The 27,749-nt window shown below is 51.8% G+C and overlaps 1 protein-coding gene across 14 annotated transcripts in view; it reads right to left on the reverse strand.

The window, feature by feature from the left end:
• Positions 1-816: 816 nt before the first annotated feature.
• The window catches only part of MYT1L (myelin transcription factor 1 like), a 476,241-nt gene continuing 449,308 nt past the window's right edge, over positions 817-27,749 (reverse strand). For 4 of the 14 annotated variants that reach the window (XM_053588628.1, XM_053588625.1, XM_053588623.1 and 1 more), the window contains 4 exons: positions 15,610-15,701; positions 10,802-10,905; positions 3,943-4,086; positions 817-3,642 (listed from right to left, as the gene is read on the reverse strand). In XM_053588628.1, the coding sequence (XP_053444603.1) occupies positions 3,502-3,642; positions 3,943-4,086; positions 10,802-10,905; positions 15,610-15,701 (481 nt within the window). In that variant the 3' untranslated portion in view covers positions 817-3,501. Of the gene's footprint in view, positions 3,643-3,942; positions 4,087-7,829; positions 8,108-10,795; positions 10,906-15,609; positions 15,702-19,411; positions 19,656-27,749 lie in introns of those variants that run through there. The other 10 variants (XM_053588626.1, XM_053588624.1, XM_053588622.1 and 7 more) reach the window with 6 other exon arrangements.

Here is a 27,749-nt window from a genome sequence, read left to right on the forward strand (position 1 = left end):
GGCAGGAAGTGCTCGGGTGACCGCGAATCTTGAAGCACAGAAGGTTCCATGGGGAATACCATTGTGTAACTTAAGAAAAATTATTAAGGAATCTTGCTCAAATTTAATATTTGGGGGATTTTGTCTATAATAGTAGGGTATTTTTAGAATTTTAAACTGTGACTTTTATTAATATAGATGATGTGATTCATTGTTCATCATGTTTAAAGGGTAATTTTGAGGCTCAAATCTTGCTGACAGTGTGGAAATACCAGTATATTCCTTATAAACACCCAGGGAACCAGTGACATCCTGAGACCCGGGGGAGGGCACCTGTTCCCCTTGGACTGGATCGGTTAGGAGGTAGCAATCCGATCAGCCAAGTTAGGGTCACTTTATACGACGATTGAAAGTCGCCCAGGTTCTGAGACATAGGAGGACTGAGGGGCTGCCCCAGGACAAGCAGGTGGGGGAGATGGGAAGGCTGAGCCCTGCGCACACGTTAGGTCACAACAGCTCGTCCTCAGTGTGGCAGTGAATTGTGGTTGGCAGGAGGCTCCAGTGTGGAGAGCTGTGGTGTCCTGTCGGTGCTCACTCTGAGTGGCCAGGCGGAGGCAGGGGCAGGAGTGACAGAAAATATGGCCAAAGGGAGACAGTAGGAGACCCAAGGGCTCAGGGGTTTCTTAAAAATCACCTGCCCCATTATTCCCAGGATTGGGAACTTCAGCTATACAACTGTTGTAACCGAAACAGCTTGGTCTTAGGTGAGACACTCCCAGTGGGTGCCGGGGCCCACACAGCGCTTCCCAGACCCAAGTGAAGAGCCGGACCCTGGTGAGAGATACTTCGTGCTACAAATGTGGCAACACCTTTTTTATTTAGAGTAAGATGTGTTAACATCCAGCATGACAAAATTTGTACAAAGTTCACAATTTAAAAATGAAGTATCACAGCAACTTGTGATTTCCACACATTTATAGCAAAATTAAAGTGTCAACAAACCCATGCCGTGTAGTACAAAAATAAATCAAACTTCAGTTCCACAGAGAGCACAATAAATAGTTTATACAAAATTCTGTCTTAATAAATGATTACTTAAATTAACTTAGAAATGAATATGAACAATAAGTTATAATAAATAAACTCTGATGACTCACAATAATTCCATATGAAAGGCCAGCATTCTAATATGTGACACTTTTGTGATCCTTATATAATAGTCACAGATAACTTCTGATTTGATATTATGTACCAACGTTACATGAGCAGCAGATTTGTGCTTAAAATCCCTTTCCATTGTACATAGGTGATAACAATAAGAATCCAAACTGATGCTATCTATTACTCTACTAAAAGCGTTACTATATTGGCAAAGAAGCCGCAGACACGACGTGGTGGGGAGATGCATATGCCGTTATGAACGATGGGGGCCCTACATGGAGGCCGGGGCCCTGGACCACGTGGCGGCCCCAGGAGACTGCAAGCACCTTGCTTCAGCTCTCAAAAGGCAATTCTGAGCATGGAGGCTGCAGCCCATTATTAGCACAAGAGGAAGGGGCTACACGGAGCAGGCGCCGAGCCCCGAGTAATTACATAATCTTTTCCCAGCTAGTTATTAAAGTTCTTGTGGAAAACTGTAAGCGTTTGTACAGTGAGCAGTATAAAGTGCTGCTGGGATATACATATATTTATACATATATATATATACCGAGGTTGATATTGTATCAGAATATTTGTCGTGAGACCCCTGTAGTCCTCTCTTCCCAACATCACTGAGCAGCCGTGAGGGCCCCTCTATAATCCACCCAGGTTCAGTGTCACAAGGCTACTGACACAAGGAATTGCACACCTCCGTACGGATATATAGGACAAGGTAAGTGCAAATAGTCGACTGGCACATTGTGGGGACAATGACCCTGTAAGTCCTGTTCTGCTAAAAATATTTTTTTTTTATTTTTACAAAACCCATCTTTTTAATTTCATAACAAAATTTTAAAGTACTTTGTACTTCCTGCATAACATCAAGACATGGAAGGAAGGAAGAGATGCTATTAAAGGTGAATCAAGTCAACGTCAGGAAACACAACACGTCGTCAAAGGGCTACTCAGAAGGAGGACGCAGCAATCAAAAGTGGTCTTATGCATACAAATAGTGCAGTCGTCGGGAGCAACACAATCAAATATCGAAGGTATAAACAAGTCTAAGATGATCTAGTTTAAAGCAAAAAAGTGCTGAAGTATATTTAGTTACTTTTAAAATCTGATTGCATTCGTTCTTAGAATAGATCACAAATAAATCCAATGACAAAGGTACACAAATGCTCTGTGGCCACCTGGTCTCCAGGATGGGGCAGCGCTCAAGCCACTGAGAGGACTCTGAGCAGGACCCAGCGCTCGACAGGGTCAGTGTCGGGGTGGGGGAGACTTTACTGAGCTGCTTTTTCACCAGATCCAGCAGAAAATTCAGTCCAGTAACTGGAATACTCACAAATCATTTGTCTTTACCCCTCAAATAATAAGATTAGTAACAATAATGATTTTTAAAAGTGAAAGGGGGAAATAAATGCTCTTAAGTCATCTTTTAGCTTAAGTTGAAAACACATGGGTGCTGTTGGGTCTGCTACATTGCCGTGACGGTTCAGAGGGGCACCCGGCCCCAGGGGAGACATGAGAAGGCTGCTCCAGAGTTTATTGAAAATGGAAAAGGGGATCTTCGTGTCGTCCACCTCTGACCAGCTCCTGTCTGGAGTTTCCATAGTCACACCATGTAATGTTTAGAGTTAATTTAAAAGTGCTGTGTAAGCTGCTTTGAATCTTCTGCAAGTTCCCATGGCTTGATGCTGTCTTACAATAAGTTACTTATGTCACTCTTACAGCTAATCCATCTGCCATTTCCTTGGAATGCAAAAAACCTCAGTTATTGCCCCCACCATACACCATCCTCCTAAAACAAACAGACAAAAAAGTCACATAATATTTCCAAGCATTGTTCAAAAATAAAGCATTTTTGCAACCAATTCTTGCTATGAAACAATATGCACACAGAATGTATTTCTTAAATTCCATGAAGTCCTCCAACATGAGGCAAAACAATGGTGTCTAGGGCGCAGCTCAGGGCCACGGCATGGTCATTCAAAGCTTTTTTTTTTTTTTTTTTGTCCATTTCAGTTCAAAATACTAAAACATTTAATCACTAAAGCATTAAAAAGAATTTACACTCTGTTTATTTTGATCAGCTCACCTCTTCGGAAATATATACGCCCCGAATGTGCGTACAGAGCAGCTATGGACATTACGTGGCAGAGCACACTGTCAGCTCACATGAAAACGAACGAAATGTGGATGTTTCCAAAAACTATTCTGCGGTACTATCTTTAAAGCAAGACATAGAATCATGATGAAGTCTTGTAAGCATAACACTGTTTCGAACAGAAATAGATATGTAACACTTTCTGGTAAGTCACAGCAGCAAAGACAAGAGGCATCCTTTTTAAGCCAGAGTTTCATCACTAGAGCAGCTGTTCAGACCTGAATTCCTCTCACAGCCTGCTTTATATTTTCCAGTAGGGCTTTATTTTCTGGACTCTGATAACGATCTTGATTTGTATACATTTCCGTCAAAGTAGTCACGTAAGCATCAAAATTTTGTTCATTGATTGGATCCTACGAGATATTAAATAGTAGTTCATATACAGCTTTATTTTCTTTATATTCACAAAAGCATAAAATAGTATAATAGCACAGTGCCCCTGGGTTTACGATGGTCAAAAGGCCTATTCAGAGCACACTCAACCTCCTGGGATCAGCCCCACCAGTGGTCTAGCCATTAACGCTACGGTTTTGGGGTGGTGACCGCACACATCCAAAGGTTGGAACTATGGAAATCACGGCACTAAGACACTTGTGTCATGGTGCGAGCTGTGGCCATCTAGAGTGCCTTATCCTGCGCGCAGAGTCACTTACCATGTGTGGCAGCTGGATGTTGGCCAGGCTGTGGATCAGGGACTGGCTGAGGCTGGCCAGCTCGTGGAGCAGGGACTCGTTCTGCTGCTCAATCACTTTGTTCTCCTCTTCGATGGTCTTCAGGTTGCTCTCCATGGTGGTGATCTGCAAGCGAGGGCAGACATGTAACACAGGCAGGTGGGAGCACGCCTCGCATGGGTGGACACGTGACACGGGGAGGTGGGAGCACGCCTCGCATGGGTGGACACGTGACACGGGGAGGTGGGAGCACGCCTCGCATGGGTGGACACGGGACATGGGGAGGTGGGAGCACGCCTCGCATGGGCGGACATGTGACACGGGGAGGTGGGAGCACGCCTTGCATGGGTGGACACGTGACATGCGGAGGCGGGAGCACGCCTCGCATGACTGGACACGTGACACGGGGAGGTGGGAGCACGCCTCGCATGGGTGGACACGGGACATGGGGAGGTGGGAGCACGCCTCGCATGGGCGGACATGTGACACGGGGAGGTGGGAGCACGCCTTGCATGGGTGGACACGTGACATGGGGAGGTGGGAGCACGCCTCGCATGACTGGACACGTGACACGGGGAGGTGGTAGCACGCCTCGCATGGGTGGACACGTGACATGGGGAGGCAGAAGCATGCCTCACATGGGTGGACATGTGACATGGGGAGGCGGGAGCACGCCTCGCATGGGCGGACATGTGACATGGGGAAGCGGGAGCACGCCTCGCATGGGTGGACACGTGACACGGGGAGGCAGAAGCATGCCTCGCATGGGTGGACATGTGACATGGGGAGGCAGAAGCACGCCTCACATGGGTGGACATGTGACACGGGGAGGTGGGAGCACGCCTCACATGGGTGGACATATGACACGGGGAGGTGGGAGCACGCCTCACATGGGTGGACATGTGACACGGGGAGGTGGGAGCACGCCTCACATGGGTGGACATGTGACACAGGGAGGTGGGAGCACGCCTCGCATGGGTGGACATGTGACACAGGGAGGTGGGAGCACGCCTCGCATGGGTGGACATGTGACACAGGGAGGTGGGAGCACGCCTCGCATGGGTGGACATGTGACACAGGGAGGTGGGAGCACGCCTCGCATGGGTGGACATGTGACACAGGGAGGTGGGAGCACGCCTCGCATGGGTGGACATGTGACACAGGGAGGTGGGAGCACGCCTCGCATGGGTGGACATGTGACACAGGGAGGTGGGAGCACGCCTCGCATGGGTGGACATGTGACACAGGGAGGTGGGAGCACGCCTCGCATGGGTGGACATGTGACACAGGGAGGTGGGAGCACGCCTCGCATGGGTGGACATGGGACATGGGCAGGTGGCAGCAGGCCTTCCTGCTCTTGTAAGCTTGGCAGCCTCGAAGTCAGGAATTTGTTGCATCATGGGCCTGATCTCTAAGCTTTGATCCTATACATATGAAAATTCGGTAACAGGAGTTCATGTTTGGTGCTGGGGCTGTGCTGTGACTCAGCTGTAAACCTGTTGTGTCTGTAGAGCCAAGTGGTGATGGTGCCGGTGCTGTCCCCCACCTCTCCGTGGGTTGGTGGGCAGCATTATCTATTTGGGTCAGTGCTTCATGGCTAATACTGACCCTTGCCTGACTCTAATTCTGCTGCAGACAAGTGCTCAGCATGCTGATTTCCTTGTGGGGGTGTCACGTCCTTCCCATGGGAAATGGGCGGAAGCGTCCTTCTTGCGCCTACCCAAGGGTGTCAGTGCACTCTGTCCTGGAGAAGGCGCTGCCTCCAGGCCGGCCCTTCCTTCCTCTCATTTAAGGAATCAGGTGAGTGTTTTCATCGTACATAATATTTCTTCCCACTCGTGTTCTCTCCTGAAAAGTCTAGACCCTTCTGAGGAGGCCGACACGCTTCCATGTTGTGGAGTCCCCCCGAGTCCCTAGGGCTCATGCTACACCCACTTAGTGAGGGGACAAGAAGTGCGGCTCATGTAGATATGGGCCACAGCCATGCTGGTGCTGATGGAGGCCTCTGTGGCTCTGGGAAACGGAAGCTCTGAGCTGCAGCTGGGAGCCTGGCTAGTTCCAGGGGTGACTGGAGACGTGCAGCACTGCTGAACTCGGGACACGTTCACGCCCGCCCCTCCCCTGAGCCGTGCCCCCTATGGCCCTGAATTATTTGAATCTCCCTGAGCATCTCACACACCCTTATCCACTTGCTCGTGGTGCTGTCACACCTGCCCAGGTCTGGAGCCTGCGGTGCCGTCCCCCAGCTTGGCCAGACCAGTCGGGAGTGACCGTTCCTAACCCAGATGCATCTCTTCAGAGATGCACATGGTGCTCATGGCAAGAAGGCTCCGGCCATCCTGGGACCTCTGACCCTACCTCAAGGGCCCAAATGACACCCTAGGGTTTTCTTGGTGGCACCAAGTGGTGGTCACAGACGCAGAGTATCCAAGAAAGAGGCTGCAGGGGCAGCTGGTCCAGCCCATCCTTATTAGGGGGTGGGGCTGACCATGCAAAGCCTGTGGGGGCGAGTGTGGTCCCAGGTACTCCAGAGGCTGAGGCGAGAGGATGCCAGTGCCCGGGAGTTCAAGGCTGCAGTGAGCTGAGGCAACAGAGCAAGACCTTGTCTCAAGTCCCCCTACCCACGCCCTGGCCTACAAACAACCCTAATCTAGAGCCGTCCACGGCACCAGGCATTCCCACAACACCCGTCTCTAGAAAGCATCTCTGGCCAAGGTGCCTGTGGGTCGCTGGCGACCCACCCAGTCTTCTCCCACCATTCTCATCCTCAGGGAGGGGCTGTGTCCCCTGCAGGACCTGCCTAGTTTTGAGGAACATCCAGCTTCCTGGGGTGAGGGGAGGAGCTTCCACAGGAGGGTGTGTTCTGGTTTTGGGTTTTTAGAAGTTTTATGAGGCTGCTGTGAGCAGAAGCAGGCAGGATCCTTCCTGAGAACATTCCCACGAGAGCAGCAGGAGCCAGAGCCCCCCCCCCCCGCCCCCGGGTCCAACTCTGAGAGCTAAGAAGGCTCTGAGAACGGCCTTCAACCTTTCAGTTGTTAGGCACAAACAAATCACATTTTGTAACACACAAAAGCTGTATTAAATGCAAATTGCAGTACGGTATTGAGCTGTGTTGGACAAACTCACAGGCGTGGTGTGTGTGTGTGTGTGTGTGTCTCATGATGCCAGACAGCTGACATGGCAGAGGCTGCATGGCCCAGAAGCCCAGAAGACTTGTCTGGCTCCTGGGAAACGTTTGCCGAGTCCTGGTCTAGATTTGCACTTGGACAGTGTGATATATTTATAGAGGATCTCCAGAAGATAAGGGAGGAAAACAGAATGGTAGGGTCAGGTGCTGGGAGGGCATATGAGCTCAGTGTCCTCAGGGAGGGTACACGCCTGTATGGGGAGGAGCAGGCGCAGTGTCCAGGATGCAGGTGTCTGGCCTACACGGAGAGCTCTAGGCCCACACTCTGATGAGGGGTGCAGAAATGCCGTGGCCTGAGGCCGGATGCAAGGTGAACTACGCTGGGAACATCCATGCTGGTTCATTGGGTGATTTCCATTACAGATCTGGCCTGAAATGCTAGTTCCCTGTCATATTCTAACACCCCCTCCCCACAGAACCACTCACTGACCTGGACACACAGTTGCCCACCTGCCCCAGCCTCCTCCTCTGGCTCCTGCTGTGTCCAGTGCCAGGGCTGTCCCCATGCCTCACCAGCACCTTTGTCCCCAGGGACCCTGTGTCTCCAGGCGGGGGCCCTTTTAATAGCCCTAAGCAGGCTTCACTCACCATACATGGCCTGAAGCTATGACCCCCCTCCCCCATCAGGCCCTGCTCTGTATCATTTTAATCCGTGCTCTAGGCAGAGAGTGGCTATTCTCACCTTCCTGTCCTCACACCGCCTGCTGGTGTGAGCTGAGCTGGATCTCGTGGGATCCTGAGCCAAGGCTGGGGTGTGTCCCACCAGTGTCCCAGCAACCCAGCACCGAGAGGTGTGTGTGGCCCTGAGTCCAGTGAATTGGCTGGGGAGAGGTGGTCAGAGCCCCGTGGCCATTCTGCGGGAGGTGGACTCTCCTGGGGGCCGGGCAGCTGGGGCAGGCATCCAGCATCCTGATTCGAGCTGTGTAGGTCATAGGCCCAGCAACCGATCCTCCCATCCAGCTGCAGAGCAGAACAAACCTGGGTTTGTCAGGTCCACAGAAATTGTGCTGGCTTCACTGACTTTACCCAGAACTTAGCTTAAACACTTTCCAAACTGGCTGACTCGTCTCTCAATTAAACCAGAATGCGTGTGTCCTAATGTCAAGTTCCCACAACTGGGCAGTGAACAGAGCATCTGATGTGCTAATAAGATGGCAAAACCCCTTCCACAGACGAGTGTGAGGGTCCTCACCCCACACACCTGAAGTTTAGAAATGCCTCACCCTGCCCAGGATGGAGCCGCAGGGCCCAGAGCTGGCGCTATCGTCCCCTCTCTCTCTTGGAGTCTCCTTGTAACACCAGACAGCTGATGCGCCTCAGAACCACCTCAGCACTAACCCCCACTTATCCCCGGCTCAGGCTCTGTGAATGGCTTATAAGCAGGTTGTGGAGGGTGGGGTGGCCCAGGAGAGCCGTGCCCAGCACTCAGGTCAGACGGCACGAAGTCACACCCTGGTCTGGCTCTGGCCTCTTTTCTGTTCTGCTCCAGCAGGGAGTGTGGAGGCGCCAACCTGGACCCCTGCCAAGGAGAGAAGAGCTAAGGCTCAGGGGAGGGGGCAGAGGGCAGGGCTGACCAGTGCCTGGAGGGCTGGACCAGGGAAGAACAGTGGTGTCACCCAGCTCACAGCAGCCTCTAACTCCTGGGCTCACTGATCCCCACCTCGGGCTCCAGGAGTGCTGGGACTGCAGGTGTACCACTGTGCCTGGCTCGGCTCATTGATTTTTTTTTTTTTTTTTTTTTTTTTGTAGAGACGGGCTCTCATCACATTACCAGGGTGGTCTTGAATTTCTGGGCTCAATGGATTCTCCTGCCTCAGCCTTGGATTATAGGAATGAACCACCATGCACAGTCAAAATTCATTTTGTATGTCCAAAGTAAACAGATGTCCTTAGGTGCCAATGTTCACTACAAACTCCAAAGAGGAGCCAGTGAGAAGGACAGAACACAGCTGCCTCTTAACCTGCAGAGCCAGGCGTGCACAGAGGCCAGGCATGTCTCACCCAGCATCCCACAGCATCTGCCCTGACACAGCGGGGAGGGGGGCTTGTTCACAGGAGGAGGGCTGAGCAGCTGGCCAGGCCCAGGGATGGTCAGTCAGCAACAGGAGGGGGTTGTGGTGAGTGGGAGAGAGAATCCCAAAGGACTGTGGGCTTAACCCCCTACACAGAGGATTCTGCACCTGCAGGGACTTCTCAGAAATGTGCTGTCCGAAGGGAGAAATAAAGTAGGATCCTCAGGCTTTTCACCATTATGCACAGAATGAAGCTCAAGGATGAACTTTTTGTCTGTCCTGATCAAACACACCCTTGCTGACTCCGCCAGCTCCTGCCCTGGGACCCTGAGTTCTCTACCAACAGTGCTAAGAAAGCCACTCAGCTGTCACTCTGCCCCCCAGCCCCACCTTCACGGGTGTCATGAGGAAAACACCAACCTGTTCCAGGGGCGCTCTGGTCACAGGGCCCAGGGGAGGACTGCACACTCCCGGGGGCTGAGGCCTGATGCCCTCTGGGAGGAGGTGGCATGGGCGCCTGGACAGACAGATCCTTTGTGCCCACGGGGGCCCCTGACAATCCCTCTCAGGGACGTGGTGGGTGGGGCCATAGCCCCGAGGATGTCTACACCTAGTGGACCCTGTGTCTCTCTGCAGAGCAGAGCCTCCGGAGACTGAGGCAGGGTGGTGAGAGTGCCCACCTCCACAGGCCGCCTGGGGGACAGTCCCATCCCCTAGCCAGGAGCACTGCCCCGGCCCTTCTCTGGTCTTGTGCGATATAGAGGCTGGGTGAGGGTTCCTGATAGCCCCCAGGAACACTTGGGCAGCTGGGGAGGTCCACTGGGGTGGGTCAGAGTAGAGACCTTACTTCTGAGAGGACAAAAAGGTCTCACCTTGCTTGTGTTCACACAGGAGGGGGCCCCTCTGCTAACAGCGAGGGGACCCAAGAGCAGCTAGGCACTGTGGCTGTGGGTAAGCCCTGGGGGTCAGACAAGCTCTGGCTTGGCCACTGTGGGAATGTGCGTGCCTAAATCACAGAAGCTGTGTGTGCAAAATGGGCTGGGGGATGTACGTGCCTAAATCACAGAAGCTGCGTGTGCAAAATGGGCTGATGACATTTGCCTCATAGGGTGTGTGGGGTCACTGGCTACCTGACAAAAGCTGCTCTGTTGGGGACCTTTGGGAGGTGCAGAGGAAGGGCCGTTCCTGGGGCTCCCTAGACCAAGCTCTACAGCTGCCATCCCCGGGCCTGGGACTCTGAATGCACAAGGGGAGCTTTCCAAAATCCCCAGACCTCAAAGTTGAGGTTCTGGGAGCATGGGCTGCTACCGTATTTAATATAGTGGTCAAATAACATCAGGGACTAAAATGTCTGGGGAGGAAGCCTCTCATCTTTTGCAGGAACAGGTGATACTCTGGGTGACTATTCACAAATGGTATTTCATTTGCACAGATCAGGCCACTTGGTCACAGCAGACATGGCCATGGATGCTATTGCTGCAGAAGGCCAAGATTATCCAGTGGAAAAATGAAGGGAAAAAACAAGCAAAGGAAAGGATGTGACGCTTCTCCTATAAGCTGGTTTTATGCTGCGCATCCTTGGGGTGGTAGCTGCAGCCAAGATGGAAAGATTGGAAAGGTTCAGGGCTTCAAAAACTGTTACCTGAGTTCTGAGTTTAATCATGTCAGCTTCCATCTGGGAATTGGACTCATTCAGCTCCTTGATTTCTTCGTCTAACTGTTTGATCTCCTCATCGTTTTCTATGCCTGTAACAACGAGTCGTTAGCATGTCAGAACTACTGTGTGCAAAATATTAGAATTAAAATTTTAGGAGTTTCCTTTGTTCATTTTATATTTGTAATTGAATTTTCTTGGAAAATATACACTTGAATTTGAGAAAAAAAGGTCACAATTTGGGCCTGCCTCCTCCCCTTCTATGTCACCTAAGGAAAAGAAAAACCAACCAAGACACACGGGAGCCCCAGTGCTGTCCAGGTCAGGCTCCTCAGGTAACCAGCGGGGCCTCAGGACTCTGTCCTACAGCCCTAGGCAGAAACCACCTTGTGCTGGTGCTGCCCCGCCCAGCTCGGCCCATCTATCCGCTGCTGTGTGGTCTCACTCACTCTCTCACCCCTCTGCTGTCCTGCAAACTTCCCAGACTTGGAGCCAGGCTTTGCCATCTCCCTGGGCAGGAAAGTGGACCACTGACGTGTCACCAGCAGTAGGAGCCCTCAGGTGCTGAGTGTACCCTCACCTCACGGAGTGCAGAACTCACCTGGAGGAGGCCAGGGGATAAGGCTGCAGGCTGGGGGCCACAAAAGGGCTCTCTGAACACTTAATGTTTAGCTAATAGAAAGCCCTCCCAGAACTGCCAATCTGCAAACCTCTGCTGGAGAGATACCCTCCACCACTGTGCACCTGTCTATCCAGCGGTCCTGGGTGGCTGCGCCCTTAGAGGGCTGGGCATGTCAGGCGCAGGGCCCTGGCCCAGGGTGCAGAGGGTGTCAGACACACCTGCCTCCTTGGGATATATGTTTGGTGTTGGCAGCATCACACTGCCAAGATCAAAGCAACAGAGATTCCTTTCTAATTCTGGCCACTCACTCTTGCAGCTGAGTGCGCCAGGTGAGGCAGAGCAGTAGCCCTGAACACGCAGTGGTCCCCCTGGAAGCCCAGGAGCTGGGGCTGCGTCCTCTCTGGCCACCCAGTATGATGAGGGGCTCTTGCTCAAACCTGTGGGGATCTTCTCCAGCCCAGGCATCGGGGGGCCTTTGGGGAACAGATGCATTTCAGGCTTTGCAAGACCAAAGGGCTGGGGTTATCCATAGGCGGGGCCTGAGGGTGCAAAGACCCGCAGACGTGGGATGCACATACCCAGGCCTCTCCTCGAGACTGGGAGAGATGAGAAGAGGGATGGAGTGATCAGTGGGCAGGGCCTGGGTGCTGTGTTTAGTGAAATGAGAAAAAGAAAAGGCCGTGCCTGAGATGCAGACATCCAGTGCAAAAAAATCATGATTTGTAAAGCAGCCGAAGGAATCAATGCCTCATTTAACGAGGATTTGCCATCAAATTACAAGCATCTAAACACACTTGGGCCTCCTGGGCACACCGATGGTAACATTGGACCCCAGGCTGCCCTGCAAGGGTTGTTGCTGGGAAACAGGCTCGCAGAGGACTCTAAGTACATTGCCATCAAGACCTCGGGCTGTGATGTTCAGTATCAGGAGTTCAGGAGAGATGTCTGCTGTTTAAATTACCTGGCAGAGCTGGCTTCATCACCCCATCCATCCAGCTCAGGTCAACTCTTCTGACAGAGTCCCTGTCATTTTAAATACATCAAAGGTCTTGACATGGGCCGTGCCAGCATTCCACGTTAGCCCCCTTAGGGAGTGACGGCTGGATGGACAGTGATGCAGGTTGTGACTGCTGAGTCACTTGTTGAAGTTGTCCCTGTCTCGGAACCCCTGGGGGAAGCACGGCAGGACCAGGCTTCCTGGTCTTCCCTGCTGGGGGCTCCGCACAGCAGTTGTCTTGTAAGGAGGAGGAGGGAGAGGGGGAAGCGGGTGTGGGGGAATACCCCTAGCCACAGGACTCTGGAGAGAAGGGGTCAGGTGGCACTGGAGGCTGAACATCAATTTTCTTAGCACTGACCACAAGCCCCTGTGACATCCCTATGGGTGCCTGGGTCTGGGTGCCCCCTGTGCAGCCCCTTACGGAGAGGGGAGTTCCAGGCCGTGGTGTGCAGGACCTGCCCTCAGCCCTCGGAGGGAGCTGCCATGGCAGCCCCTCAGAGAAGCTGGTCCTTGGCCAGCTGGTGTCTTTGAGGGTGGCACCCCTGGCCTCTCCTCTCCTCTGAAGCCCTCACTTGCAGGTGGTTAAGCTGGAGCTAGACTTCTATGATCACATCCTGCAGACTGGACCTGCCTCAGAAAGGACTGGACAGCCAATGGGCAGCATCTCAGAGCCACAAAATCTGCCTCAGAAACCAGCCAACCAAAAGGGCCTAATCCAATGAGCGTGGTCAGGAGGGCTCCTGAAGACCAGCGCTCTGTGCTGAGCCAGGTCAACACTGGTCACCCCCCTGGTCGGGGCTGTCCTCCAAGTACCCTCTAACCTCTGGGTATTTCCTTCTCCCCACAGGGGACTGCAGACCCGGCCCCCCTTCTCGGGGTGTCTGCAACATCAAACGAAACAGTGCGGCAGCTGATGCAGGCTTCACTGCTCCAGTCCAGGGAGGGAGCTGGAGGCTCTTTCCCTAGCTTTCTTCCTTCGGGATAATACAAGGAAAAAAGCACTATCTTATTTCCTTCTTTCCTAAAAGCTTGCCCCCCCCACCCCCCAAGAAAAAGCCATGGAAGCACAGTTTTCTCAGCCAAGAATGCTAAGAGGCATGAAAGAACGTTTGCAGGAATGTGCTAGAAGGGAGGCTGCTGGGACAGAACCGAGTGCTAATTAACTCCATGAGGTCATTCCATTCTGTGTGATAAAAAAAGTAATACAACCTTGTAGGGAAAAGAGTAGGTTTCCTCTGAATTTATAAAGAAAGAAATACAGCAACATATTTCAGAGCCAGAGGGAACTTGAGAGCTGCTCACCTCCCTCTTGAGCTAAAATCCCACGACAGGGCTGCCTTGCCCCAGCTGGGTATGGCACGTCGTGGGGGCCCTGGCACCCGCCCTGTGCCCTGCAGCGTCTGCCCGGCATGGAGGCCAGGTGCCTGGTTCCTCTAATTAATGGTCACAGATTCACTACTTGTCTCCACCCCCCCCCCCCCGAGGGCACTTGTGTTTTGAATTAACCACTTGTGTCTGGCCACCATAGGAAAAGAGTTCTGAATGTTCAGTGCCCTCACGCTAACTCAGGCCCACCAATGAGAAACAAAGGGACTCAGGTGCACGTCAATTGAACTAAGGGATTTGCTTTGACACCAGGATGGGTTTGGGGGTGAAAATCAGGCTAAGCACTTTGGAAAATGCCTGGCACACAGATGGAGCTTGGCGAACATCTTCTCTATGGACGTGAACACAGCTCCTTGCAGCCGAGCAGGGCATGGGCCTTGGCTGTCTGGCACCTCAGAGTTGGGCACCTTATATGGTCGCTTGGGACTGCAGGAAGACAGGGCAGGTGGTCAGGGGCTGGCAGAGGCCAGGGCCTGTCTGATCGATCCCAAGCATCTCACCCCATGCAGGGGGGAGGGAGTCAGGAGCCGCTCAGGACAGCTATCAGGGACCACTGCTTCTCTGGTAGATGGTGGCTCTCATTCGTCCCCAGGACCCAGAATAAATGGCTCTGGCACTGTTCATGTCCTGGCCCATTGCCAGGCACTGTGGGGGAAGCCAGCCCTGGAAACAGGTACAGAGGGGGGCTCTGCTGAGGTCCAACTTTATAGGGTGGGTTTGTGGGCCCAGAGCTCTGAACCCAGGCGACCATGTTTTCGGAGCTTCAAGAGCGCTGAAAGTTCCTCTTAAGAACATTAGGGATGTGCCTTGCCAGTGAGGGGCCCAAGACCCTGTTCACTGGGGGCTGAGGGAGTGGCCAGACCTCTACTACAAAGGGCAACCAGTCAGTGGAGGCCACAAGTTACAGTGGTCAGTGGGAGCCAGCCGCATGGAGTCACCACATGCTGGGCATGCAGGCGTGCCACCCTCACTTGGGAGACACAGGCCAAGCTCCTGTGAGCCTCTGGCCACAACGTTTTGTCGACCAGTCAGGGGAACTTCATTTCATGTGTGTTTCTGTTTAAGGACCACCTGTTGAGTAGATGTGGGGCTCACATCACCTCACTCCTGCCTGCATGGTGCCTGTGACAGTTGGGGTCCCAGGAGGTGCTTATAACACGCAAAGTCCCTGTGAAGTGTAACTAACTCGTGGGGTCCCCCGTGAGGCCCACCACGGCCTCCTGCACTTAGGGACACTTCAGCTCTATGGAGGCCTGTTTCAGCAGCAAAATCACCAACAAAAAGCACAAAAATATGGAAGATGAAGCATTATATGTACCACAGGAAGGATTCCTGTTTTGACCTGAGAGCTGAGATGGGGACTGAGCACGGCCTCGTCCCACCTCCGTGGGGGACACGCCCGGCGGGCAGCTCAGTATTTCTGTCCTGTATCCTGGAGTAACTGCAAATGTACTGACAGTGTTGCTTTGAGGAAATAAACCAACCATGGTGAGTAGGAGGCTCTGGGCGGACACCACCTGAGAGCCTGGGCAACTCTGGAGGAGACTGGCTCTGCCCGCGGGTGAAGGAACGCCCGGGGGAAGCTGCGCCCGGTGCACCCGATGTGAGTGGTGGTGGTGGTGGAAAAGTGGGCGCTCTGGGGTGCTGGGGAGCTGGAGAGGCCTTCCCAACAGGGGTTGGCACACAGCTGTGGGAAGATTTCGAGTAGCTTTACAAGGGAGCAGAACCACTCCTGCCGGGCCGCAGGGGCAGGACTGTGGTGCCCGGCCGGTGCCCAGCAGGGTGCCTCACCATTGCTGGCCCGCTGCTTGATGGTCAGCATCTGCTCGCCCGACAGCTTTGCCTTCTTCATCGCCGACGTGGCTCTCGGGCATCCGGATAAGCTGGGGGAGACAGGAGAAAGCTGTTAGCCCCGGCAGCAGAGAACAGTCACAGGACAGCAGATATTGCACTTTCTTCTGACTGATGTACACCGTGTGGCCAGCTCTGTACAGACGAGGGTGGACGTGTGTGCGTGTGTGTTCACTGGACCACGTCGTGTGGACTGACGGGGGAACCCGGCTGGGTTGGCAGGGAGGGGGCCTCACGAGCTGAGCCTCTGAGGGGAGGGGCTCAGAAGGGCCTCACTGTCGTTTACCCCACCAGCCATGGGGGCTTTCATGCAGTTACCACACTGCATGGAAGCGTCTTTGTAACGGAGAGCATCAAGCTTACACAAAGTTGAATTTAACACTTAACTTCAGATATGAAGAAGTGGGGCAGCACATAGCAGCCACCGAGTCACAAACATCCGTCGGACGTGCGACTCGCACGGAGGCCATTACAGGTCACAGGCAACTGTACCTGCTGCAACTTACAAACACATTCAGCTTAAGAACAATCCTACAGGACGTATCCGATTCATAACCTGGGACTGCCCCTAACTAACTTGGCCTCAGGCCCCACCATCGTGGACTGCCCCTTCCCAATGGATCATTTTGGAGGGAATCAGTGGCAAGCACATAGCCACAACATCCTGGCCTCACCTAATTTCTAGGCCAGGTGGCCGAAGTCCCCAGTAACCAGTGTGCTCTGAAGTCTCCGGTGTTTCCTGAGGCTTCTACCCTTGGTGTGTTGCTTCAGGGTCCACTCGAGCCCTTGCGGCGTGTGTCTGAGCAGAGGCTGCGAGGGAGGCTCCCTCTTTCCCTTCTGGCTGTGCACAGGCTGATGTCCCGTTCTCTGTCCTGAACACCTGCTCTGTGGCCACCCCTCACGTCTGGGCTTCCTCACGCTGCTCTGCCATATCCCAGACAGGCAGTCTCAGTGCTGGGCCCAGGGCCATCTGGGTCTTAATATACTGGTGAGGTGAAAACATCTATAGACGTGATATTGTGAATATCAAATTTTGGATTTCACCTGTATATTAAATGCTAGAAAAACCCTGGGTGTTGCAATGGTGTGTCCACCTAGCACTCTATGATAACCCAGGCAGATCATGTGACCATCAGAAATAACTCCTAATGTCCACGTTGATACTATAAAGCTTTCTAAATATCCTTTCAGACAAATTTTTCTAATACATTTTCTGATGGGGCTGTCAGTGGTCATGTCAGGAAATCACATCTTTATGTAACAATATTTCCTTGTCTGAGTCCCCTGCATCTGGTGACGACATTAGAATATCCACACAATTCTGAGAATCACGGCCGTGGTCTGATGGGCTCCTCACAGGTCCTGCTGCCTGTCAGCTGTCACTGTGCACACCGGGCGGACATCCTCGCCTCATCCAGCCTTGCAAAAGGGGCCTGCCCTACACCCCTGGGTGTCTCTCTTGCACCTGCTCATGCAAAATGCCAGGAGTATTTGCAGATTGAATGTCTTCATTAAAAAAAAAATGCTCACCATGGAAGACAGGAAATACGGACACCATATAATCTGCATTTTCTTCAAAATTTGGCTTCTGCAGAAAACTTTCCCTGAGCCCACCTCTTTAGGAGCACATGGCTTCCTCTGCTCTTCTTCTTTTATGAGTCCGGTTGCTGAAGGTTTGAAACGCATGCCCAGGTGGGGCTGGGCCCCTTTAGGGAGACCTTATGACCTTTCTCCCTTGGTGACTAAAGGCTTCCTGAAGTATTGGGGCCCTGAGGAGCAGCTCTTTCACAGCAGAGTTGGGTGCAGGATGAGGCCTCCTGACAGTTGTTCTGCCTGGATTGGGGGTTCTTGTTTTGCAGAACCTGGAAACTTCAGGGGGAGCTGAGGGAGGCTCTGCAGTCCGATTTGCGTTTCCAATTCTGGATTCACCATCGACTCATTGTTTGGCACTTGCTAATCCTGGGTGTTTCTTTATTTGTAAGATGGAGATTTAAAAAACGCACAAAACCCTGCCTTAGAGGGCATTTTGATTACTGAGTATAGAAAAACGATGTTAAATGATAACACAAGGCAGATAGGAGGTTAGCCACGCCTGTGGAGAACGGGTCTGTGTGCACAATGGAATCATGCACCAGCAGGCTCAGTGTCCCCAGGAAAGCCTCTCTGAGGGACACAGGTGACAGCAGGAGTCCAGGTCTCTTTGCAGCTGGGCCTGGTGCCCTGGGAGTGGCTGCCCAGTGGACACCCCCCTCTGCCATCCTCTCTCTGTCCCCAGGGGCTCTCCCCGCCCTGGCCCCCAGGCTGCTCTCATCTTGCTTAGCAGCTCTCTCCTCATCAACTGTCAGCTCTGTCCCTGACCCTCTGCCCAAGCCTGGGCAGCACAGCGAAAACTTGCTCCAGGTCTGTGGTGTGAACAAGAAAGTAAGGGCGGGCAGAGTCCTGGCTCTATGTGGTTGGGAAACAGGAGCATCTGGGGTTTCCAAGGTGCTTTCTGGCCTGACTCTGCAGGGGGAGGCACACACACCTTGGTCCTTGGGCTCCCCCCAGATGACCCTTGGGACACCTACACCTGCTCTGGAACCCTGTGCCTAGACCTCCTGGCTACAGACAGAGCTGCCAGGCCGGTCTTGGGGCTGCCTCATTCACCTCTCTTCTTCCCCATGTTTTGTCTTTTCAAGTTTGTAAGTATTTCTTTGTTCTTCCTTGCACATCCTCCAACTTCCCCCATCCCCCTATAGCCTGGGGCAGCTCCCACTGCCTTCTCACAGTGCATGGAGATGGGCTCCAGGTGTCTGCACCCAGGGTGGACGAAGAGGGTCTTGAGGTGTCTGTGCCCAGAGTGGATGGAAATGGGCTTCAGGTGTCCTGTGCCCACAGTGAACAGGGAGGAACCCTAGGTGTCCTGCACCCAGGCTGGACGGAGAGGGACTCCAGGTGTCCTGTGCCCAGGCTGGATAGAGAGGGACTCCAGGTGTTCTGCACCCAGGGTGGATGGAAATGGGCTTCAGATGTCCTGTGTCCACAGTGGACAGGGAGGGACTCCAGGTGTCCTGCGCCCAGGCTGGACAGAGAGGGACTCTAAGTATTCTGCACCCAGGCTGGACAGAGAAGGACTCCAGGTGTTCTGCGCCCAGGGTGGTTGGAAATGGGCTTCAGATGTCCTGTGTTCACAGTGGACAGGGAGGGACTCCAGGTGTCCTGCGCCCAGGCTGGGACAGAGAGGGATTCCAGGTATTCTGCACCCAGGCTGGACAAAGAAGGACTCCAGGTGTTCTGTGCCCAGGGTGGATGGAAATGGGCTTCAGATGTCCTGTGTTCACAGTGGACAGGGTGGGACTCCAGGTGTCTGTGCACAGGCTGGACAGGGAGGGACCCCAGGTGTCTGTGCCCAGGCTGGATGGAGAGGGACTCCAGGTATTCTGCAGGTGTCCTGCACCCAGGCTGGACAGAAAGAGGCTCTAGGTGTCCTGTGCCCACAGACCCAGCCCTGCCCCGTGGAGGGGCCCAATCCCAAGGCTTCAGCCTGTGTTGCCATCACAGAAGTTCCTAGCAGGAGAGTTAGATCTTTTTTATCCTTTAAAGGAGATAAATTGAGGTTTGACGGGTGAAAGTAACATGGTAAAAATTTTGCATCCTCCATTAATAAGGATTCACATAATATTTTCTAGTTCAGATATTTTTTGGGAGATGCAAGGCAAATGGTAATTCTGGGTTAAGAATTATTTATTACCAAATGAGACAGAGAAGCACTTCATAAAATTGGACAAGATCACAGGGACAGCAATTCCATGGCTTTGGGCAATTCTCAGACGAGGAGCGTAACTCTGGTAAGGGTTTCCAGAAGCTTCTGGCACTGGTGACCCTCTCCAGGGGAGAGAAGGAGGAGTCTTCCTCAGCTCCCGGCTCTGCTCACGGCATTCCCTCTCTCTTCCTTTTCTAGATCCAAGTGGCGAAGCCAGCAGGAAACGCGGCTCGCAGGGGAGGTGCTGTGTGAAGAAGCCAAGGAAATTTCCACCAAATACTTTCACAGTTTAAAGGCAGCAGCCAAAAACAACTGTTCCGAGAGCTGCCAAAGTACGGCTCATAATCTGAGCACATGCACAGTGCAGGCTGCTCCATCAGCTTGATCTCAGAGAACCTGCCCCCCTGCCTTTGTCCCAGCACCACCGAGTCAGCAGCCCTGAGAGCATGGCTTTGCTGCGCGTGGATGTCCCCTTCCTGCCTGCGTCCATGTCAGGTCCTGTGTGTTGGGACTGAGGCCCACCAGAAGCCCTCAGGGCAGCCGTATAGCTGGGTCCAGTCGGGTCTCTGCTCCAGGGACACGTACCCAGCATGGTGTTTGTGGGACGGAGTGCCACAGTGCTCTGGATGACACAGCTGTGGCCTCTACACCCACTGGCTGGCTCAGAGGGGTTCCCATGGGGAGAGCTGGTGGAGGAGCCTCATTTCAAAAAGGTATGCAGTTCCCGGTGGCTTGAGTTTTACAAAGTCCCACAGTAAGTGTCTTTAAATAGTAATGTCTTTAAATAGTAATATCTTTAAATAGTAATTTCCCCTCCAAATTCTCCTACCTTGAAAGTGGTCAGAATTAAGTTACATACACGTAATTAATCAAGTGCGAAGAGAAAGAAACAAGGACGAAGGACCTTCAGCCAGGGCCCGGCTGGTGGCTCTGCGTGTCCTGCATGCTCCTTAGTCAGGGCCCGGCTGGTGGCTCTGCGTGTCCTGCACGCTCCTTAGTCAGGGCCCGGCTGGTGGCTCTGCGTGTCCTGCATGCTCCTTAGTCAGGGCCCGGCTGGTGGCTCTGCGTGTCCTGCATGCTCCTTAGTCAGGGCCTGGCTGGTGGCTCTGCGTGACCTGCACGCTCCCAGTCTCACACTTCTGTACCCACACTGAGACTTAGGTGGGATTGCAGGCTGTCTTTTGTGGCTGCTCTTAGTTCCCAGTTAGTGAAGCCGCCAGGAAGGAATGATGGACAGCGGTATTATTTATGGTGTGGGACTTGAGCAAGCATTTGGGAAACTAAATTAGGAAACAAAGAGGGTCTGATGGACGATGCCTTCTATGCAAACACTCCTGGGTTTGGGGCCTCCCATTCCGATCCAGTGACCACATGGCCAGTGCGGGTCAAATTTGGAAGTGAACCCTGGAGCTGGCCTGGCCCAGACCCTGGGCACAAGTGGTGTGGCTGCTCTGCCACCTGCTGACACCAGCTGAGCTTGCGTGGGCCTCTTGGGCTCTTGGGCCCTGGGGACAGTCTGCACACAGCCTGCTGCCAGACACAGAAACCCAGGGTGGCCCCAAGGCAGTGAGTGGGTAAATTCTGAAACCAAGACACAGCAGCCCTCAGAGAAACTTCTCTAATTGAAACTAATTGCTTCTGAGCTCGGGAAAGTCAATGACGGGCAGCAAACAGTTAACCGGCTGCTCTCTCCCCAACTCCCTCACCAGGCCCAGACGTCTGGCACCAGGCAGGGGATCAGGAATTCCAAGTGAATTTTCTAGGGGAAAGCTTTGCAAGGCTCCAAAAGGAGAGGAAGGGAAGCCTGACATTTTTATCAAACATCAGCGCAGAAGGGACTTTTTCTGGAGAATGTTGCTGCTGAAAATAGCTAAATAAGTACAGCTTTCCGGAGGTGTGGGGGTGGGACGTGGTTAACAAGATGTGGAAGGGTAGGGGGACTGTCCCCTGGGAAGGAAAATAAGTGGTGGGGCTGTCTGTGTGCAGGAACCTTGCACTCTGCCCACGCCAGGAGGTGGCTGGGAGAACTTCCTAGAGACAAAACAGCCCCCAACCCCACCGGACAGCCAAGCCCAACCAGACGCAGCGTCGGGGGTTCAGTGTCTCTAGAAAATCAAGTCTGCACATCCAGAGGCAGTTTCCTTTATCCTGTTTTACTCTTAAGGTATTTATTTTGTTCTTCACTATTTCACCATTACTAGTAAAAAACTCCTACTGTGTGTAACTTATGTGAGGTGCAATATACTCCACGCACGGTGCCTGCACTGTGAACTATGCCAGTCAACAATACCACTATGTACTGTCGTGCTAGTTTATCATTGATTGAGTCTTGAATGACTGAGAGTCTTTCACCACGAGCAAACACTGACGCAGGGCAACTGGCAACTTCTCCTGTGCAGCATCTCTGGTCCCCACCACGGCAGCCCTTTTTGAGTTTGCTTCCCTGGACTCCGACCTCCAGGGAACACAAGCAGGGACAGAGGATGTGCTCCGAGTCCCTCTGAGCCACTTTCTACCTCTTGTTTATCAGATCTGCTCTTTGCTCTCCAGGAAGCTATGTCACTCTGGTTCCTTCTCAACCCAAGGTCCAGAATTTGGAGTCTCCCCCACCAGAACATTCTGTGCTGAACAGGGTGATCTTAGCCATGGAGGGGGGCAGTGTCTTCAGAATAGGTTCCTGTGTGCCAGGAAGATGACTCGGCCACAGTGCAGGGCAGACAGATGCCTGGGCAGGCACGTGAGCAGAGGCAGGGGGCAGCAGGCTTGGCAGTGGCCTCCTTTGTCCATCAATTTTGCTTGCATTATGGGGGAATTAGGCTTTCGCAAGCACCCTTGGATACTGGCCATCATGTATGACAGTGTTGTCAGGGCCTCTGCATACTGCAAGGGTAGGAGGTTTTAAGGTGCTCTTCACGTGCACCTCACTAAGGAATGCGCAGTGCCCAGGGACTGGCTTCTCAGATGGTGACCTCTATGCAGGACTCCCTGACAGGTACGGGGGCAAAACTGGGAAGTCTGGAACCAACCTGCCTCATAAAAGAGCAGAGAGAAAGTGGGGGTGATACATTTGTGACGAGCGGTGGTTATCCCTCTGAGCAGAGCACAAACTGCCATGGCAGGGCCATGAAGAGGCCTCCCAAGCCCTGTTCCTCCTCCCCAGAAGCAGGGGCTGGGCAAGAGGCCCAGATGGAGGCCTCTCCCCCACGGCACTGGCCTGGGTGAGTGCTTCAAATCAAACAGGAGAATGAGGTTTTTAAAAGAACAGGATTGAAATCCGAGGAGCTTAGGAAATGAACTACTTTAATAACCAAAAATGACTTAAAAGTTATGATCTCAAAATAAGCTATCATCAAGGGAACCCGTCCCTAGAGGGAAGCCCAGCCATGTTTAGGCTCAGGAGTTGAGGACCCCATTACCATCAGCTCGTCCACAAGAGGCCTCTGCAGACAAGGCCGGGGGCTCCTCTGCTTTCCAGGGAAAGCCCTCAGGAGCTGCAGGGTCTGGGCCAGCAGCGAGGGTGAGTACCAGCTGTCCTGGGTTCTGTGCGGGCCGACAGGTGGGTGTCACAGCTGTCCACCTGCCTCAGGAGACAAACACCCTCGAAAGCCAGAGGCATGGCAGCTCCCTGTAGAGCTCCTGCAGCGTAGGCAGACATGGCCCACGAGGTGTTCTGAGCCTTTTCTACTCAGCAGTGATCATCAAAACACTGTTAGGAAAAGAAAGCTCAAGTAGAGATATTTTGAAGAACCATTTATGCAGGTGGTCAAACTTCCTATCTGTAGTCACTCATTAGAGGAACACTTCTTTAGTTTACGCATTACATTAACAGCTACGCTAACCCCTTGCTTATCATGTCCCTGCATGCTGTTAGGACTCGACCTACGGTGCAGCAATCTACTATGATCTCATTTTGCAGAGGAGAAAACTGAGGTACAGAGTAGTTAACTTGCCCCAGGCCACGGAGTTAGTAGCAGCAGCATGGGATCTATGCCCAGGCTGCCCAGCACTGACCTTAGAGGTTTCCACTCCTCCCCCGTCTTATGTCCAAGCACTGCCCTGGAGGAGCTCAAGTCCAGCTGGGGCAGAAATGCCTTTGAATACAAGTCTCCTTGTAATCTGACGATGTGAGGTACACCAGAGGGAGGTGAAGTCTGTGGGTAAAGGCTGGATATGTGGTGGAAGTGGGTAGAGGGCAGGAAGAACAACCTGAGACTTAAATTTGGAACTGGGCATGACCAAGAGGGGGAGGATGGACAGGGCTGCAGAGATGGGCAGGGCTAACAGTGAGGACCTTCTTGCCTTGCAGAGGAGTTGGGTGCATCTTCTTTAGGCAATGACAAAGGATCAGAGAAGAATAATCCAGGAAACTGCTCAGTAGGGTTTGCCTGGTAGGGAGCTCACCGAGGCAGCATAAAGGGTGGAATAGCAGCTAGAGGTCAGCCAGGAAGTTGGTGGGGGCCTGGAGCAGGGAGGAAGTGGGCAGGCCTGAGACAGCAGCGCTCAGTAGACAATGCCCACCTGAGGAGCGTGAGGAGAGGGGCTGGGATTTGGCTGCCCACTAGAGGGACCTTCCTGCCTTTACTCTCCATTGATAGTTTGGTTGGGTATAGAATTCTCAGTGCGCAATCATTTTCCTAAGTGTTTTGACGACTCTGGTTGTTTGTGATAATTACTTTAATGTGTGAAGCTACAGAGGCCACAGCATTCAGTTGTGTGATCAAACATTCATTATCTAAATGTTGCTGTGACAGTGTTTTGTAGCACATCAGGTGACTCTCATAAGGAGATTATCTTCAATACTCCAGGTGAGTCTGACCCTACCAGTTGAAAGACCTGACAAACCAAATTGTGGTTTCCTAGAGGAAGAAGAAAGTCTGCCTGTGGAATGTAACTTCAGCTGCTGCCCGAGAATGTCCAGCTTGCCTTTCTGCTCTACAGAATTTGGACTTGCTTAGCCAGCCCCCAAGATGGAGTAAGCCAGTTCCTTCCGATTAATCTGCACATTTATCTCCACTGGTTAAGCTTGTCTGGTGGAGCCTGGTGGACACTGACTGAGACGGTTCATCCTTCTGTTCTTCACACACAGGCCCTTCTACCTGGGAACCTAAGATCTCTGAACTGGAGATATCTCTTGTCTTTTTTCTCTGGTTATTTTCTTTTTTCCATTTTCTTTATTTTACTTTTTCCAGAAGCTACTATTATTTGATTGTTACACTTGAGCTGTTGTGCTATTTTTTTGTTTTTACATTTTTCATCATTTCTTTGTACTTTATAGATTTCCTCAACTTTGTATTTTAACTTTCTAAGTAAACCTTTAATTTCATTTATTTATGTGGTTGAACTGTATTGTCCTTTGTGGGTTTATAAAGTCAATGTAGGTCATTTTTTGGTTGCAGTTGGTCTGGGCCGGGTTTGAACCCGCCACCCTCGGTATATGGGGCCGGCACCTTACCAACTGAGCCACAGGCGCCGCCCTGAGAACTCTGGTCCTAAAGAGAGGGAAGAAGGCTACATGGCCATGAGGCAGGGATCACAATCCCAACACTGGGATTTCTGACTGCTGGCCTGAAGAGTTGTGAGGAAATGTGTTTGTCTTATTTTAAGCACCCTTATTTAGGTGAATTTGTTAGGGTGGCCCTGGGAAACAAACACTATCACTTTTGGTAAGCAACTTTGGACTCCTGGTCCAAATGTTTTTCTATTTTGCTATAAGTTGTGGTCCTTTTTTAATATGTGAACTACGACATTTCTATGAACATGAGTTGTTGCTCAGAGTTGCCTCACATGGCAGTGACATGTGGAAGTAGATCATGATGAGGCACACCTGTGCCACTGCAGAGTCAGCAGGACCACTGACAGCCCATATTCTTGCCACAGCACTTCCGATGTAGCAGTGGTTGTGGTTATTGTACCCATGGTGGTTGCACTGTGGTTGCTGTATTGTGGTGGATGTGTTATAGTGGTTGTACTATAGTTGTGGCGGTTGTGTTGTACTGTGGCTGTTGTGGTTGTAATGTGGTGGTGGTGGCTGTACTGTAGAAGTTGTACTATGTAGTTGTACTGTGTAGTCATACTGTGTGGTTGTACCATGGTAATTGTCCTGTGTGGTTATACTGTGGTGATTGTACTATGTGCTTGTACCATGGTGATTGTACTGTGAATTATACTGTGGATTTTGTACTGTGGTGATTATCCACACATGGTGATTGTACTCTGGTGACTGGACTGTGGATGCTGTACTATGGTGATTATATTGTGGATGTTGTATTGTGTGATTATATTGTACTGTTTGGTTGTACTATGGTGATTGTGCTGTGGATGTAGTGCTGTGTGGTTGTACTGTGGTTGTTGTCCTGTAGAGGTTGTTCTGTGTGGTTGTACTGTGGATGTTGTACTGTGTGGTTGTACTGTGGATGTTGTACTTTTGTGGTTGTTCGTGGATGTTGTACTATGGTGAGTGTACTGTGGATGTTGTACTGTGTGGTTATTCTGTGTGGTTGGATGTGGATGTTTATTGTGGTGGTTGTATGGTGGTAGTTATATGTGGTTGTACTGTGGATGCTGTACTATGCTGGTCGTACTGTGGAAGTTGTACTTCGGTGTTCGTACTGTGGTGGTCATACTGTGGAGGTCGTGCTGTGCTGGTTGTACTATGGGAGTCATACTGTGCATGCAGTGCTGTGGTAGTCATACTATGGAGGTTGTTCTGTGGAGGTCATGCTTTGGAGGTTGTGCTGTGGAGATTACGCTGTGGTAGTGCTACTGTGGAGATCATGCTGTGGAGGTCGCATTGTGGTGGTCGTAATGTGGAAGTTGTGCTGTGGAGGTTATATCTGACTTTGTCCCCACCTGTTCAGCTTAGGGCTTTGGCTCCTGGGAGAGGGACACAGAGCTGGGCGTATCATTTCCCAAGTGTAGAGCAACTCGGCATCTGCAGGGGTGCTCACTTGGTGGGAGAGTTTGGGAGGGAGGTGAGCAGGTCCCTGGAGGAACAGGGACGGGGCTGAGGGCCTACAGAAGGATGCATGGGCCTAATCATCAGACCCTGCCTTGTGTGGTTGTTTATGTGTAAATTCACACTTGCTGAGGTCAGGCTATCTCGCAAAAGCAGCTCCTCCATTCTGGGCATCACTGCATGGGGTAGTGTGGGTCTGGGCCCTGCCCTGTGCAGCAAGACCACAGGGTGAGGGGACAGAGTAAGGGAGAGAGGCTAAGGCTGTCCCTAGAGTGTGCCACGGAGCTCAGGGAGAGCACCAAGCCTTTCCTGAGGGGCCAGGCTGTCTTCATTGTGGCTTCTAACCCTAATAGCAGCTAAGGAAATGGGATACATTTTCTGGACATGTCACTCTGCTGCTCTAAGCATTGTATAGACATTACCCAACTAATTCTACCAGCAACTCATGTCATAGATTTAATTAAAAATCTTCTCTGAGTTGCTCTACATTTGGGAAATAATGTGCCCAGCACAGCAGAACACTAGGAAATGTCACAGTCCCAGAATGTTTCTGCCATTCACAATACTCCATCTGGTCACCTCATGTTCCCAATACTCCATCTAGTAACCTTCATACTTACTAATACTCTATCTGGTTACTTGACAGTCACAATACTCCATGTAGTCACCTCATATTCACAATACTCCATCTGGTAACCTTCATACTTAACAATACTCTATCTGGTCACTTCACAGTCACAATACTCCATGTAGTCACCTCACATTCACAATACTCCATCTGGTAACCTTCATACTTACCAATACTCTATCTGGTCACTTCACAGTCACAATACTCCATGTAGTCACCTCACGTTCACAAAACTCCATCTAGTCACCTCACGTTCACGATACTCCATTTAGTCACCTCACGTTCATGATACTGCATCTAGTCACCTCACGTTCACAAAACTCCATGTAGTCACCTCACGTTCACAATACTCCATCTGGTAACCTTTATACTTAACAATACTCTATCTGGTCACTTCACAGTCACAATACTCCATGTAGTTACCTCACGTTCACGATACTCCATCTAGTCACCTCACGTTCACAAAACTCCATGTAGTCACTTTATGTTCACAATAATCCATGTAGTCACCTCATGTTCACGATACTCCATGTAGTCACCTAATGTTCACAAAACTCCATGTAGTCATCTCACGTTCACGATACTCCGTGTAGTCACCTCACGTTCACAAAACTCCATGTAGTCATCTCACATTCACAATACTCCATGTAGTCACCTCATGTTCACAAAACTCCATGCAGTCACCTCACGTTCACAACACTCCATGTAGTCACCTCTCGTTCACAAAACTAAATGTAGTCACTTTACGTTCACAA

Source organism: Nycticebus coucang, chromosome 4 (genome assembly GCF_027406575.1).
Source record: "Nycticebus coucang isolate mNycCou1 chromosome 4, mNycCou1.pri, whole genome shotgun sequence".
NCBI classification, from domain to species: domain Eukaryota; kingdom Metazoa; phylum Chordata; class Mammalia; order Primates; family Lorisidae; genus Nycticebus; species Nycticebus coucang.